Source organism: Trematomus bernacchii, unplaced genomic scaffold (genome assembly GCF_902827165.1).
Source record: "Trematomus bernacchii unplaced genomic scaffold, fTreBer1.1, whole genome shotgun sequence".
NCBI lineage: Eukaryota > Metazoa > Chordata > Actinopteri > Perciformes > Nototheniidae > Trematomus > Trematomus bernacchii.
In genome coordinates, this window is record NW_022987973.1 from 1924182 (window position 1) to 1936688 (window position 12507).

Here is a 12507-nt window from a genome sequence, read left to right on the forward strand (position 1 = left end):
TCCCTCTGGAGGGGCTTTACGGTAAGACAAGGAAGTGGGAGGAAGCAAGCACTCCGAGCCCAGCTGTGTGGATCACTTTGTAGTGTCCCAGTTTACGTTGTGTTTTGAGTTTCTTGCAGCATTTTTTTATTTGGTGAATGTTTTCTAAATGCTGGCACGTGGGTGACATTTTTTTTTAATTTGCATGTGTTTTGGCACATTTGTGTTTTATATTTGCATTGTTTTTTAAACTGTAGTGAGTTTCCCCTAATGTTTTTTAATCTGTTTAAAAGACAACCCATCTGCCGTGACATTGTTACCGCAATGCCGTGACCCGGATTCGAACCGGGGTTGCTGCGGCCACAACGCAGAGTACTAACCACTATACGATCACGGCGAGCTACGATGGGCTGGTGGGATCGAGCCGGTGAAAACACGACCATTGTCGTGGTGGTAGACCTCATGTAAACAGAGTACTATTCCCATAAAAGTCTATTTGAAATATTATTTTTATAAAAGCATGACTATGAAAACCTTCACAGATCTACCAAGTAGAAAGCATCGATTGATTTATAATGGGGATTTAATACTTTGCTCAAAAGTTACAATTTACATGCAAAACAAAACATCACAACAGTTGTTGGGTAATTTCATACAAGTGATTTTATGAGTATCTTCGATTACTTATTTGATTACTGCAAATACAAGATTTGTTGTAAGAGTAACTTTTTAAAACGTTATCTTCCAGTTACCCTGACTGTGTCACCCTCTGGGGGGGCTTTACGGTAAGTACAAGGACATGCCCACTTCTGCCCGGCTCCAGCAGAACTTAAATACATTCCAGTGGGTTGCAAGACCAGGTGCCTGAATCACCTGAACTAGCTCTTACTTGAAGCTTATGAACAGTTATGCCACAGGTGTTTGCAAGCAAGGACTAGTAGAAGTAAGAGTAATTTGTTTTGCACTTGGCACCTCAAACGCCCTCTGAACTTTATTAGTTTGTCAACAAGAACAATTACAACACTATCTATGTCTTGTGTGAGAAATATAAAAATATGTGGGGGCAATAAGATAAGATAAGTTGCCTTGATTAATCCCCGTGGGAAATTCAGTAGTTTAACAGCAACAGGGGGAGGATGAGAAACAGGACAGCACACATTCACACAGATTAATACAATTAAGGATAAAATCAAAGATAATAATTCAAAATGACAAGGTTGTTCACAGAGCATGCAATATCATGTTTTGATTTCCAGTGAAGTCTGATTCTCTACAAGAAACATAACTGGTTATTTCTTGCTGATGGAATGTTTGATCTCCGGCTTTTTGGTAATCGTATCAGTTTGGGGGACATCACTTGTGCTGCTATGGTGTCTTGGCAAATGTCTTCAGGTCTAAATCTTCAGTGTCTGACATGTCTGAGAGTTAGAAGTTCTCCAGTGTACTTATTATGGTCCGGTTCTTTGCTCCAAGAATTTCATCACACTACTAAACAGTATTGATATGAAAAAAATAACAACATGTAAGTCATAATTATCAAGTGTTGCGAGTTTGGGTTGTAAGTAATCCACCGCGTGTATAATTTAGTTATGTCTTGCAAAATTATCTTACTATATTAGGCCCAGTTACATCCTTTGTATCTTAAATGTTTAGAGTTGTTGCCTTACAGTTGGAAAACATGTCCTGGCAAGCAGGGATGAAAGGTGGATGCTGACTGGAAGAACACCCTGCTGGGTCTACCAAGGAGAAAGACTCTGAATGAGGACTACTGCCAGTCATGGAGGTTGAACATGGGAGGTTTTAAGCAGTGAGGTCAGTAGGTGGCCAGGAAAAGCTGAATTTAGCAGGGCTGATGAACATAAATGGAGTGAGCCTATAATGTTTATTCAAATGTGAATTAGACCAGTATATGACGTCTACCCTTACTCACATTTGCTCAAGTTCAAGACAAAAAATCCATAAAAAAATGTCATCTGTGGAAGCCGTAATACTGTAAAAAGCACGACCAATCATTTTAGCTGGCCCGGCTAAAATAACTGGATGGCCTACCTGCCTGTCAGCCTTCCATCTGTGCACAAACTGATCTCGTGCCCTCATTGGTCATGTGCGCGTTCGTGTGTGTTGGAGGAGGGGCTCTATAAGGAAGTGGCAGATTTTCTCCGGTTGTGTATTTTCAAATTCTAGCGATCTCGAGCCGGTTTCTCAAATTTACCTACCCCACCTTTAACATAAAAACACGAATGTGCCGAAACACATGCAAATCTTCAATAAGTGCTCCAATCCATTTAGTGTTTCTGTTTACGTTGTGTTTTGAGTTTCTTGCAGCATTTTTTTTAATTTTAAGCGTTTGCAAGCATTTTGTATTTGCAGCGTTTTGTTTATGCAACGCTTTTAGTAAACGCTGCATCTTTCGTCAAGTTGGTGAATATTTGTGTTTTATATTTGCATTGTTTTTTTAAACTGTAGTTAGTTTCTCCTAATGTATTTGAATCTGTTTAAAAGACAACCCATCTGCCGTGACATTGTTACCGCAATGCCGTGACCCGGATTCGAACCGGGGTTGCTGCGGCCACAACGCAGAGTACTAACCACTATACGATCACGGCGAGCTACGATGGGCTGATGGGAACGAGTCGGCAAAAACGCGAGCATTGTCGTGGCGCAGGCAGTATGCTCCATGAGTAGGCCTCATGTAAACAGAGTACGATTCACATACAAGTCCATTGGAAATCGAATTATATTTCTTTTATAAAAGTAATGACTATGAAAACCTTCACAGATCTACCAGGTAGAAAGCATCGATTCATTTACAATGGGGATTTAATACTTCGCAGAGCATACAATACCATGTTTTGATTTCCAGTGAAGTCTGATTGTCTACAAGAAACATAATGTCTTACTGATGGAATGTTTGCTTCAATATTCTGAGTTTTTGGTAATCGTAGCAGTTTGGGGGCCATCACTTGTGCTGCTATGGTGTCTTGGTAAATGTCTTCAGGTCTTTTAAATCTTCAGTGTCTGACATGTCTGAGAGTTAGAAGTTCTCCAGTGTAATTCTTGTGATCCGGTTCTTTGCTCCAAGAATTTCATCACACTACTAAACAGTATTGATGTGAAAAAAACAACAAAATGTAGGCTAAGTCATAATTATCAAGTATTGCGAGTTTGGGTTGTAAGTAATCCACCGCGTGTATAATTTAGTTATGTCTTGCAAAATTATAATACTTTATTAGGCCCAGTTACATCCTTTGTATCTTAAATGTTTAGAGTTGTTGCCTTACAGTTGGAAAACATGTCCTGGCAAGCAGGGATGAAAGGTGGATACTGACTGGAAGAACACCCTGCTGGGTCTACCAAGGAGAAAGACTCTGAATGAGGACTACTGCCGGTCATGGAGGTTGAACATGGGAGGTTTTAAGCAGTGAGGTCAGTAGGTGGACAGGAAAAGCAGAATTTAGCAGGGCTGATGAACATAAATGGAGTGAGCCTATAATGTTTATTCAAATGTGAATTAGACCAGTATATGACCTCTACTCTGACTCACATTTGCTCAAGTTCATTCCAGTAACACAAGTTACTTTGTCATTATTAAATTATATATTGGTATTGTATTAAGAATGATCACATATCAATCTAAATCCCAATGTATTCATCTAATCAACAATACAAGGCTTTTTCAGTGATAATCCCCCTTTAATTGCATTTAAGACTTTTATTCTGTTATACAACAAGATAAAGATAAGGTGGTAGACGTGGAATAATATCTATAGGCTGCTGTATCTATGCTTAACATAAAAACAAAAATGTGCCAAAACACATGCAAAGCACTCCGATCCGCTGCGTGGAATACTTTTTAGTTTCCCAGTTGTTTATGTTGTTTTTTTAGTTTCTTGCAGCATTTTTTTATTTGAAGCGTTTTGTTTATGCAACACTTTTAGTAAACGCTGCTGATGTTTCTTCAAGTTGGTGAATATCTTCTAAATGCTGTGCACGTGTTGTCAATTGGGTGACATTTGTTTACATTTGCATGTGTTTTGGCACATTTGTGTTTTATATTTGCAGTGTTTTTTTAAACTGTAGTTAGTTTCTCCTAATGTATTTGAATCTGTTTAAAAGACAACCCATCTGCCGTGACATTGTTACCGCAATGCCGTGACCCGGATTCGAACCGGGGTTGCTGCGGCCACAACGCAGAGTACTAACCACTATACGATCACGGCGAGCTACGATGGGCTGATGGGATTGAGCAGTTGAAAACGCGATCATTGTCGTCGTGCAGACAGTATGCTCCATGTGTAGGCCTCATGTAAACAGAGTACGATTCGCATAAAAGTCCATTTGAAATCGAATTATATATATTTTATAAACGTAATGACAATGAAAACCTTCACAGATCTACCAAGTAGAAAGCATCGATTAATTTATAATGGGGATGTAATGCTTTGTTCAAAGGTTACAGTTACATACAAAACAAAACATCACAACAGTTCTTGGGTAATTTCATACAAGTGCTTTTATGAGTATCTTCGATTACTTATTGGATTACTGCAAATACAACATTTGTTGTAATAGTAACTTTTTAAAACGGTGGTCTTCCAGTTCCCCTGACTGTGTCTCCCTCTGGAGGGACTTTACGGTAAGTACACGGAAGTGGGAGAAAGCATAACAAGCCGAAAATGTGCCGAAACACATGCAAATCGTCAACAAGCACTCATATCCCAGCTGCGTGGATAACTTTTTAGTTTCCCAGTTTTACGTTAGTTTTGAGCTTCTTGCAGCATTTTTTTATTTGGTGAATGTTTTCAAAATGCTGGCACTTGTTGTCAAGTGGGTGACATTTTTTCTTCGTTTCCATTTGTTTAGGCACATTTGTGTTTTATATTTGCATTGTTTTTTAAACTGTAGTGAGTTTCCCTTAATGTTTTGTATTCTTTTCAAAAGACAACCCATCTGCCGTGACATTGTTACCGCAATGCCGTGACCCGGATTCGAACCGGGGTTGCTGCGGCCACAACGCAGAGTACTAACCACTATACGATCACGGCGAGCTACGATGGGCTGGTGGGATCGAGCTGGTGAAAACATGACCAATGTCGTGGTGCAGGCAACAGGCTCCACGAGTAGGCCTCATGTAAACAGAGTACGATTCACATACAAGTCCATTGGAAATCGAATTATATTTATTTTATAAAAGTAATGACTATGAAAACCTTCACAGATCTACCAAGTAGAAAGCATCGATTGATTTATAATGGGGATGTAATGCTTTGCTCAAAAGTTACAATTTACATGCAAAACAAAACATCACAACAGTTGTTGGGTAATTTCATACAAGTGATTTTATGAGTATCTTCGATTACTTATTTGACTTCTGCAAATACAAGATTTGTTGTAAGAGTAACTTTTAAAACGTTATCTTCCAGTTACCCTGACTGTGTCTCCCTCTGGAGGAGCTTTACGGTAAGTACAAGGAAGTGGGAGAAAGCCTAACAAAGTGCTATGTCAAAAATTAACACTGATAAAAAAGCAATTTTAAGAAAACTCTAATATCATTAAATATATCAATATTTACATCGGATATGGTTGAAATACAGGTATAGCCGTAGATATGAAATTGTAATAAAATATGTGCAGTTACAATCAGGGGGTGACGCGTCTGAGGTGAGGCAGAGGCAGAGTTGACCGCAAGAGCCTGCAACGCATAGTGAACTCTGCCCAGAGGATCATCGGTGCCTCACTCCCCTCACTACAGGACATATACAACACCCGCCTCACCCGCAAAGCACTCAGCATTGTGGGTGACTCCACCCACCCCTCCAACAGCCTCTTCAGCCTCCTGCCTTCAGGAAGAAGGTTCCTCAGCCTCAGCTCACGCACCTCTAGGCTGGGCAACAGCTTCCTCCACCAGGCGGTCAGGCTGCTGAACTCTCTCCCCTCCCTCCATCTCTTCCGCACTCTGACATCTCTCCCCTGAACTCTCCACCCTGCCTCCGACCTTTCTCCCCTGCCCCAAATGGTCCTGGACTCTAACCCCCTAACTCACTTTTCTGCCCATCTCCCATGCTACTGCACTGAAACTGTACTTTGAACACTTAAATTATATTATTAACATTTTAAACTGTATACCCGGGTTATCTAGGCCCTTTGTTTTGTTTAATGTATACCATGTTTATCTAGGCCCTTTTTGTTTTTTGTTTTATGTATATATGTCACACTGTAGGACTGCGGGAAACGATATTTCGATATTTCTGGATTTACAACATGTAGAATTATTGACAATAAAGCTGACTTTGACTTTGACTTTTGATCTCATCTCTGCCTCACCGCTACGGCCCCTACACACTGCGGCGTGCGTTGAAGCTTGCCGGCGGGTGTGTCTGAAGCTCGACCAACAACCAATCACATGAATCTCCCGCCCCGGACACACAAGCACGCGGTTTGATTGGCTAGAGCTTGTACTGGCATATGATTCGATTGGCTGACGCTTCCGTCGAAGCTTCAAAAGTAGAACGGCCGGCGTGCGTGGAAGCTTCAACGCTTCTGCCCATTCACTTTGAATGGGGTGACGTCACGCTTTGCCGAACTGCATTGTGGGAGTTTCTTCAAAAGTAGAGCAATGTTCTACTTTTTTCAGCTTTTTTCAGCTTTTTTTAAAAGCTTATTTCATTTGTCTCCACGTCCCCAAAAGAACCAACATCTGACACGGTGAGAGCATGGATGTGGTGTGAGATGTCTTTTTTAGCTGTTCTGTCGTCATTTCCTGCGATCTTCTTCCTGCAGTCAGTCAAAATGAATATTAATACGGGGCGTTTCTTTGACTATTTATAGGCAAATATGGGCGTCACGTGAAGCCCGCAAAAGCTGCGCAGCATTTCGAGTTGATTATGATTTATAAAGGGAAACCGGCGTAGGACGTGCGTGTTGGAAATAACAGCAGTTCAACTTGGTAAAGGAGAAGGAAAAGCAGTAATTAAGAAAAAAGGGATGGAGATCTGGCAGAAAAGGTGGGAGAAAGACCAGAAAGGCAAAGGCAAAGAGTATCACAAAGTACAAAAGACAATTACAATTAATATTTATAAAGAAAGAAACAGAAGGGAGGAAATCACGATCGCTAGACTCAGAATAAATCACACGGCTTTGAATGGTACGCTGTATATCATGGGGAAAAGTGACAAGTGACAAGTGTGGGAACTGTGGAGTAAAAGAAGATGTAGAACATATCTTGTTACATTGTGACATCTATAAAGCTGAAAGAGAAAAACTAAAGGCTAAAGTTTTAGAGGCAGAGAGGGAATGGAGTGTGGTTGGTGTTTTGGGAACAAAAGGAGAGGGAGTATATATATACATATACATATATATATACATACATATATGTATATATGATCTGGTGACATCATTGCACATTGTGGCAAATACCTTTGTACAGCTGTTGTGTCTGTGTGGTTGTGTACACTGCAACAGAACTTACTGAAATGAACAACCATTACTCTCACTTGTCTGTCAGTGTCCTCGTATCCATGAACTATAATCAAGAATTTAAAAGAGATAACTTTCTTAATGTAATGTTTCATTACTTAGTTAATGCATTTATCCAAAGCATACTTCCTGAAATGATTAGTGCTCAACTTGAATACTCTATTCTGATTGGACATATTTTCTTATTTTCTGAACAATGTGACACTGCAGGCTTTACAGAAAGTAATGGGATAATGAAAAAACTATCTAGTGCTGTTTAGCATTTATTTGAGTTTCAATTCAGCATCTGATTAGAACAGTTGTTATTTCTTCTTTTCAAAGCTCCATAGTCTCATTTTTGTTCAGCAAAGTCAGTGGTTGTTGGAACACTATCTAATAAATCAGAGCTGTGGTCAGCTCATAGAAAGCCCTTCTGTTAGAAATGTTTACTATAAAACTGTACATGATGCACACATGCTCCACTGGTCATTGTTAGTCAAACAGAATGATTGTGTTATCAAATGTATCAAATTACTTTTCAGTGTAATTTGTTTATGTTTTTTTGAGATGATTAAAGCTCAGGTCCCAACGTTCTATATGTTTTGTTTTCACTTGAGAGCAGTAGAGGAGCAGGTCAGTGTCTCTGTCCTCTGGTGTTAAATGCTGTAATGAGCAGGGAATCAAAAAGGGTCTGACTGTTAAAGTTAGGTTTTTACTTGTTCCGTGTAAATACATTAGAGCTCTGAAATAAAGTTAGAAATGTTCAAAGGTAATTTAATCAACATTCATTTAGCCTAAGTTGGGAAGTCACTCTGGTATTGTTGTGGCTCACACTAAATGTTTTCACATTATGTAATTATACAACATTCATTTAATATTCATCATGCAAGTACAAATGTAATATTCAAAGACTTAGCAAAACAGTAAAAACAGGGACATTTTTTATTCCACAGATGCTGTATTTCACTTGCTTGTTTGTGTTGATTCAAACTATTACAACATGTCTCCATGTATTTTTCAGTCTCTGTGTATCAGATAAATGTGGGAACAGCACAGGTGTAACAACAGTTCCAGACAACCGTACACTACACATCTAACATGTGAGTCGGGATGAATACTAACCTCAACTTTGATCAAATAACTCACTATTGAAAATGAAATCTGTTAATAGAGAGATGAAGATAACAAAAATACTTTAAATACCGTCTCACTGAGCTCTGTGGAAGATATAGTACAATAAAGCAGAAATGGTTTGAAATGAAAAGTATTTATCTTCTTTTTAACTTTAAGTTCAAATGAACAGGGACGGAACTCCTTTTTTGAGCAAATTTAATTTATTAAATGAGGAAAGTCGACGGGATGTGCGAAGGTCATTTTATCAACATTAATTTAGCCTAAGTTGAGAAGTCACTCTAGTAATGTGGTGTCCTAAATAAAGTGTTTTAAAATTATGTTATAAATTAATTATTCCTTTTCATGTTCATTGTGCAAGTACAAAGGTAATATTCAAATAATTAGCGATACAGTGAACAGTAACAACATGGATACTTTTTATTATACACAATTATCACCTGCTTGTTCCTGTTGATATTTTAAAGTGTTTGTTGCCATGCCTTTTGTCCACGTCACTCTCAGTGTATTAGATAAGTATGGGAACAGCACAGGTGTAACAGCTGTTGAAGTCCCAGCAGTACCTACTGTATTTAGCATTTGGAATATTAAGAACCATTTATAAACCAGTTCTAACATAGTTTTCATACATCAACACAGGCTCACTATTTGGCAAGATGACTAAGCCTTATATTGGCTACCTACTAGCTTACTTCGTCTTCTTCATCAGCCAACATCCTTGCATCTGTTGTTCACTGAGTTGATTCTCCCCCCTTCCATCTTGATGTTTCTTGGCATCTCTTTATGACCATTTATTTACGAGTTACTAACATGTATAACTGCCAAAAGGGAGCCTTATTGTAAAGTGTAAAACACATTCCCTAATAAGGATTAGCAGTACAGATAAATGTGGGCTCACTATTTGGCAAGCAACCGGTCACAGTGGCCCTGTTTATCTCATGTCTTATAAAAGCTTATTAAAGGTGGGGTAGGTAAGTTTGAGAAACCGGCTCGAGATACACTTTTTGTTATATTCCATGGAATGCTCTTAACATCCCGATAGCAATGAATATCTTAAGTGCTTTGACAAAAAATCCATAAAAAAATGTCATCTGTGGAAGCCGTAATACAGTAAAAAGCACGACCAATCATTTTAGCAGGCCCGGCTAAAATAACTGGATGGCCTACTTGCCTGTCAGCCTTCCATCTGTGCACAAACTTATCTCGTGCCCTCATTGGTCATGTGCGCGTTCGTGTGTGTTGGAGGAGGGGCTCTGTAAGGAAGTGGCAGATTTTCTCTGGTTGTGTATTTTCAAATTCTACGCACTCGAGCTGGTTTCTCCGAAATTACCTACCCCACCTTTAATGATTTATAAAGTGTTCACAACCTAATTATTAATAAATGAATTACAAACTATTCGTAAACCCTTTATACGGGTAGTCTTATTGTAAAGTGGTACCCAGAAAAGCATGTTTTCTGGGACTCTTTGACAGTCCAACAGTTTTATTTTTAATACCTTAATTTGGTTTGGTTGAAAATAAATGATGGATTTCGTGTGACATCACCAGCTGAGCTGTTAGTCTTTCTTTAGCTGATGTCCAGATACTGTTTGGTTGTGTAAAACAGACAGAGTATGCCAAGTTCAGTTGACCAATAATATTAAGCCAACAGTGAAAACACCCTCCCTGATGCATATAAAAAAGCAGCCAGTCATCTGTCTCCTTCAGAGTCTCTATCCCATCGAACGCTTCAAATAAACTCAACCGACAACCAACACTTCACCCTGCTCCTGTGACGGAGAGACATCATCATGCTGTTGTTCCTCTTCCTGTTGGGTCTTGCTCTGGGTGCTGTGTCTCCTTCAGATGACCCTCAAGGGAAGCTTCAGCGTGGAAGCTGTCCCATGTTCTGGTACTCCTTCAACAACCGCTGCTACAAGTACATCGCCACACATTTTACCTGGGCTGATGCAGAGTTCCACTGTGTGTCAGAGGGAGCCAACCTGGTGTCTATCCACAGTCAGGAGGAACAAGAGTTTGTCAAATCACTGATCAAGAACTTTGACCCTACTGAGGGATACACCTGGATCGGACTCAGTGACATCCACAAAGAAGGAAGCTGGATGTGGTCTGATGGGTCTGCAGCCAAGTTTTTCTTTTGGAATTCAGGAGAGCCGAACAACGCTGGAAGAAAGGAAGACTGTGTCCACACCAACTATGGTCCTGTTAAGAAATGGAATGATTGGCCATGTTCTAATACTGATCCCTCAGTTTGTGCATATCTTGTCCTTAGCAACTGAGATGTTACATTTGTCTGATTGAACCAGGTCACTGTAAAACTGTTACTCTGTTAACATGCTTTGGACCACAATAAAGACATGAATGTACACTTATATGTGTGTAAAGAAGTCATTTTACCAACCTTCATTTTCATGAATATTATATATTTACACAGGTAATTCGATTGAATATGATCTCAAACTTAAATGAATGAAAACATATAAAAGTGTGTGTGTTTTTATGTGTGTATAAATATGTGCATTTTTCTTTGTAACTACATTTTGTATTGGCTTTTAAGAAAATTAACAAGATACTGAAAAAATACATAATTAAAAATAAATGACAATTATAGTTAATTTAATTAAAATGAATAATTTAGTTGAAAATAATAACAAAAAACTAATAAAAACAGGAAGAACAAACACTTTATAAACCAATAAATAAAATAAAATAATGAAAACAATCCTTATAATAATGTATTTTTTTTAAATATACATGGGGTAAGACTCATATCATACTGTCACCACTCACCTTTCACTACAACAATTACAGTGCACATGTTAAATATAATAATCTGTCCTACATCAACATCATATAACCAGGCCAAGTATTATTGTATAGATGCTTTTCACATATCTGATCATAAAGATATTAATGTAAAACATCACATTACATTTATACCTTTATTATATAATCATTATATAAATAATCATTCACATTTAGTATCAATGTCTTCCCCACCCCCCACACTACTGCCACTATTGCAACTTCATTTAATTACAATCAATCATAATATACTCGTTCACTTGCCATGTTCAGAAGTTCATCAACTGCAAGTGCATTCCTGAGAAGAAAGCATGTTTGTGGTTTGAAGCTTTAAAAAGTACTTTGTTATGTTTAGTACTAGTAATCTTCACTTAACATAAACTTGCACCAACAAATGTTAATCAAATAAAATCAGATATAAAATGATTTCCATTTATATATGTTTGAGAAAACTACAATTCAGGTTCCATTTTCAAAAGTGCATTTATACGAATAAATCATGTTTGTGGTTTGAATCTCTAAAAGTATTTGCTGTTCATGTTTTGGCCACTTGAGGGCAGTAGAGGGAAAAGTCAGTGTGTTTGTCCTCTGGTGTTAAATGCTGTAATGGAAAGGGAAGCAGAAAGTGTGTGACTGTTGCCTAGTTTAGGCAGTCAACTGCACCAATGATACATTTACACTTAAAGCGCCCTGCCCCTCTTACAACCTCGCTGCTGCGGGCCTGCCCCACCACCACCCCAGCTTCTGCCCCAGCATCCTCCTGTAGGCTCCATGGGATTGTTATTTAATCATCACTCAATGTTCTATGTACATTTGTGGAGTGATGAGGCCTGAGCCTAGATGCAAAACTCAAACTAAATGCTGCTTCTAATAAACATTACAAACGTAAGTTGTCTCACTGAAATGCATTAATGGTCTGATATAATCACAAGGACACAAATTGAGCCTTGTTTATACATTTGGAGAATGGATTTCCCCTTTAAAGCTATACTGAGTAACCTTTTCTGAACAATGCGACACTGCAGGCTTTATAGAAAGTAATGGAATAAAGACAAAACTATCTAGTGCTGTTTAGCACTAGATAATAACATCAACACACACACGGACACTGTCATCTGCTACATTGGGAAATGCATC

At 38.7% G+C, this 12507-nt stretch overlaps 1 protein-coding gene and 4 non-coding genes across 5 annotated transcripts; 1 reads left to right on the plus strand and 4 right to left on the minus strand.

Annotated features, from left to right (window-relative positions):
* Window positions 1-304: 304 nt before the first annotated feature.
* trnah-gug lies at window positions 305-376 on the minus strand. Its single transcript has one exon. It is a non-coding gene; the product is annotated as a tRNA-His (tRNA).
* A 2137-nt stretch (window positions 377-2513) lies between these two features.
* On the minus strand, window positions 2514-2585 carry trnah-gug. The gene has a single exon. It is a non-coding gene; the product is annotated as a tRNA-His (tRNA).
* A 1542-nt stretch (window positions 2586-4127) lies between these two features.
* trnah-gug lies at window positions 4128-4199 on the minus strand. The gene has a single exon. It is a non-coding gene; the product is annotated as a tRNA-His (tRNA).
* A 753-nt stretch (window positions 4200-4952) lies between these two features.
* trnah-gug lies at window positions 4953-5024 on the minus strand. The gene has a single exon. It is a non-coding gene; the product is annotated as a tRNA-His (tRNA).
* Window positions 5025-10293: 5269 nt separating this feature from the next.
* Window positions 10294-10937, plus strand: LOC117471640 (lactose-binding lectin l-2-like). Its single transcript, XM_034116778.1, has one exon. It carries the CDS (start codon window positions 10356-10358, stop codon window positions 10842-10844), a length of 489 nt encoding a protein of 162 aa, XP_033972669.1. The 5' UTR covers window positions 10294-10355; the 3' UTR covers window positions 10845-10937.
* The last annotated feature ends 1570 nt before the right edge of the window (window positions 10938-12507 follow it).

Coding starts and splice junctions, on each gene's coding strand:
- LOC117471640 (XM_034116778.1), top strand. CDS start 10,356: ATGCTGTTGTTCCTCTTCCTGTTGGGTCTTGCTCTGGGTGCTGTGTCT.